At 41.4% G+C, this 1,822-nt stretch overlaps 1 protein-coding gene across 1 annotated transcript in view; it reads left to right on the forward strand.

Moving 5' to 3' along the window:
* Positions 1-1,822, forward strand: part of STAB2 (stabilin 2) — a 212,782-nt gene that overhangs the window by 1,656 nt on the left and 209,304 nt on the right. Inside the window, exon 2 of the mRNA XM_012554793.1 lies at positions 1,088-1,203. Coding sequence (XP_012410247.1) covers positions 1,088-1,203 — 116 coding nt within the window. The remainder of the gene's footprint in view (positions 1-1,087; positions 1,204-1,822) is intronic.

Consider the following 1,822-nt stretch of genomic DNA (forward strand, 5'->3'; position numbering starts at 1 on the left):
TGGCTCACAACATTATGCCACCTGAGACACAGAATTTCTAAATTAACATTACCTGCAATTAATGTGCTAATCCCAAACAATCAGTTTGCTTTAATTCCACAGGTCCTGTCCACCATGATCTTTCCGTTCTTGCACTGGCTGCTAGGACATTTAGTAACAAGTTTGAGTCCCACCGCTAGCATATGCCTACAACCTAATGCCGTTTATTTCATCTACTAACTTGACTTCTGACATCAGTTTAGATATTTTACCCCTATTTTCATCATGCCCAGATTTTTTAATCCATTTCTTACGATTAAAAATAATTCATGATTGAGTTTCATTCTACTTAGAAGGCCAAATGTTTCCAACCCATATATATATTTTTTAATCTAGGTAAGTTGCTCTAACAAATTTGTGGGATGACAGGACGCAGGAAAGAGGATCCAGGGAGGCCAGGAAAAGTAACTAGGTTTAGTATACTCACATTTGCCAGAGACAGGGAGGTACAGCACACCATGACACAGGGTCACACATGGGGTTACACCTGGAGACAAGGTAACAAGTTGAAATTGTAAGAGAGGACTTATGGATGGCAAGCAGAGTGGGGCTAGCTAGGTTGTGTGGGCTTCCTGGGGAGTGAGCATTTTGAATAATTCTGCAGGCTCAGGGGGCATAGGGGATGTCTCTAGTTGTTGGATATCTGGCCCTGCGGTGATTAGGATGGGTGTATAGTGGCCCAGGAGTGTGACAACCTGATAAGGGAAGTGGACTTAGTAGCTGCTCAAGAAATGGGAATGGATTGATCTCTAGCTAGGGCCTCAAAACTGTGTCAAGATAGCATTTTAAGGAAATGGTGGAGCCCTGGTGGAACAGCGGTTAAGAGCTCAGCTGCTAACCAAAGGGCAGCAGTTTGAATCCACCAGCTGCTCCTTGGTAACCCTATGGGGCAGTTCTACTCTGTCCTATAGGGTCACTATGAGTCGGAATCGACTCAACAGCAATGGGTTTAAGTGTAAAGAATATATAAAAATCTAGGGCAACCCCACCATCCAGAATTAACTGCATTGCTTTGATTATGGATTCACTTCCTCTCTTCACTCTCAAGGTACACGTTTGAGGTTGGCGCCTACTCGCGATCTCTCCCCGGATGCCGGCATATCTGTAGGAAGGACTACCTCCAGCCTCAGTGTTGCCCAGGCCACTGGGGCCCAGACTGCATGGGTAAGGGTTACACGCTTCTCTTGGACTTTGATCATTTGCTTCTCGACGTCCCATTTCATAGAAAATTGAGATGAAGTAAACCTGATAAAATGAAAATTTGGGCATCTTTTTCTGGAAAGCTCCGTTTCAGTCTATATGCAGAAAATCTTGGTTGCCCTGTCAGCCTTTATAAAGAAATCTGCTTTCCTGCAATTATAGATCTCTCTTTAGGAGAATTCCTTTATGAGACAGAGAAAGGGACAGTTAAAAGGATATCATTTTTATAAAAAAAAAAAGATAACTGAGAGGAAGTGAGAATGCCAGGCTTTAATTTTCTTTAAGCAAAAGTTTTATTACAATTACAATCTCAAAGACTGTAGTTACTATTTAGCAACAAAAATAATCATCAAATCATCCAAAAACTTAAGTCTTAGAATGGAATATCAAACTTAACGATGCGGGACTTCAGATACCTCAGTGTTAAGAAGCTATGTAAAGTTAACTTTTCTTCAAATACACACACATATAAAAATGAATTCTGACCAGGTTCTACTATAAGAAAACCTACTAGCAAAGTCTGTGTCAATGGTGCAGTTAGACTTCTGTGGTCAAGCTGAGCATTTGTTAGCCAAAATGGGAC

Source organism: Trichechus manatus, unplaced genomic scaffold (assembly GCF_000243295.1).
Source record: "Trichechus manatus latirostris isolate Lorelei unplaced genomic scaffold, TriManLat1.0 scaffold00027, whole genome shotgun sequence".
Classification (NCBI taxonomy): domain Eukaryota; kingdom Metazoa; phylum Chordata; class Mammalia; order Sirenia; family Trichechidae; genus Trichechus; species Trichechus manatus.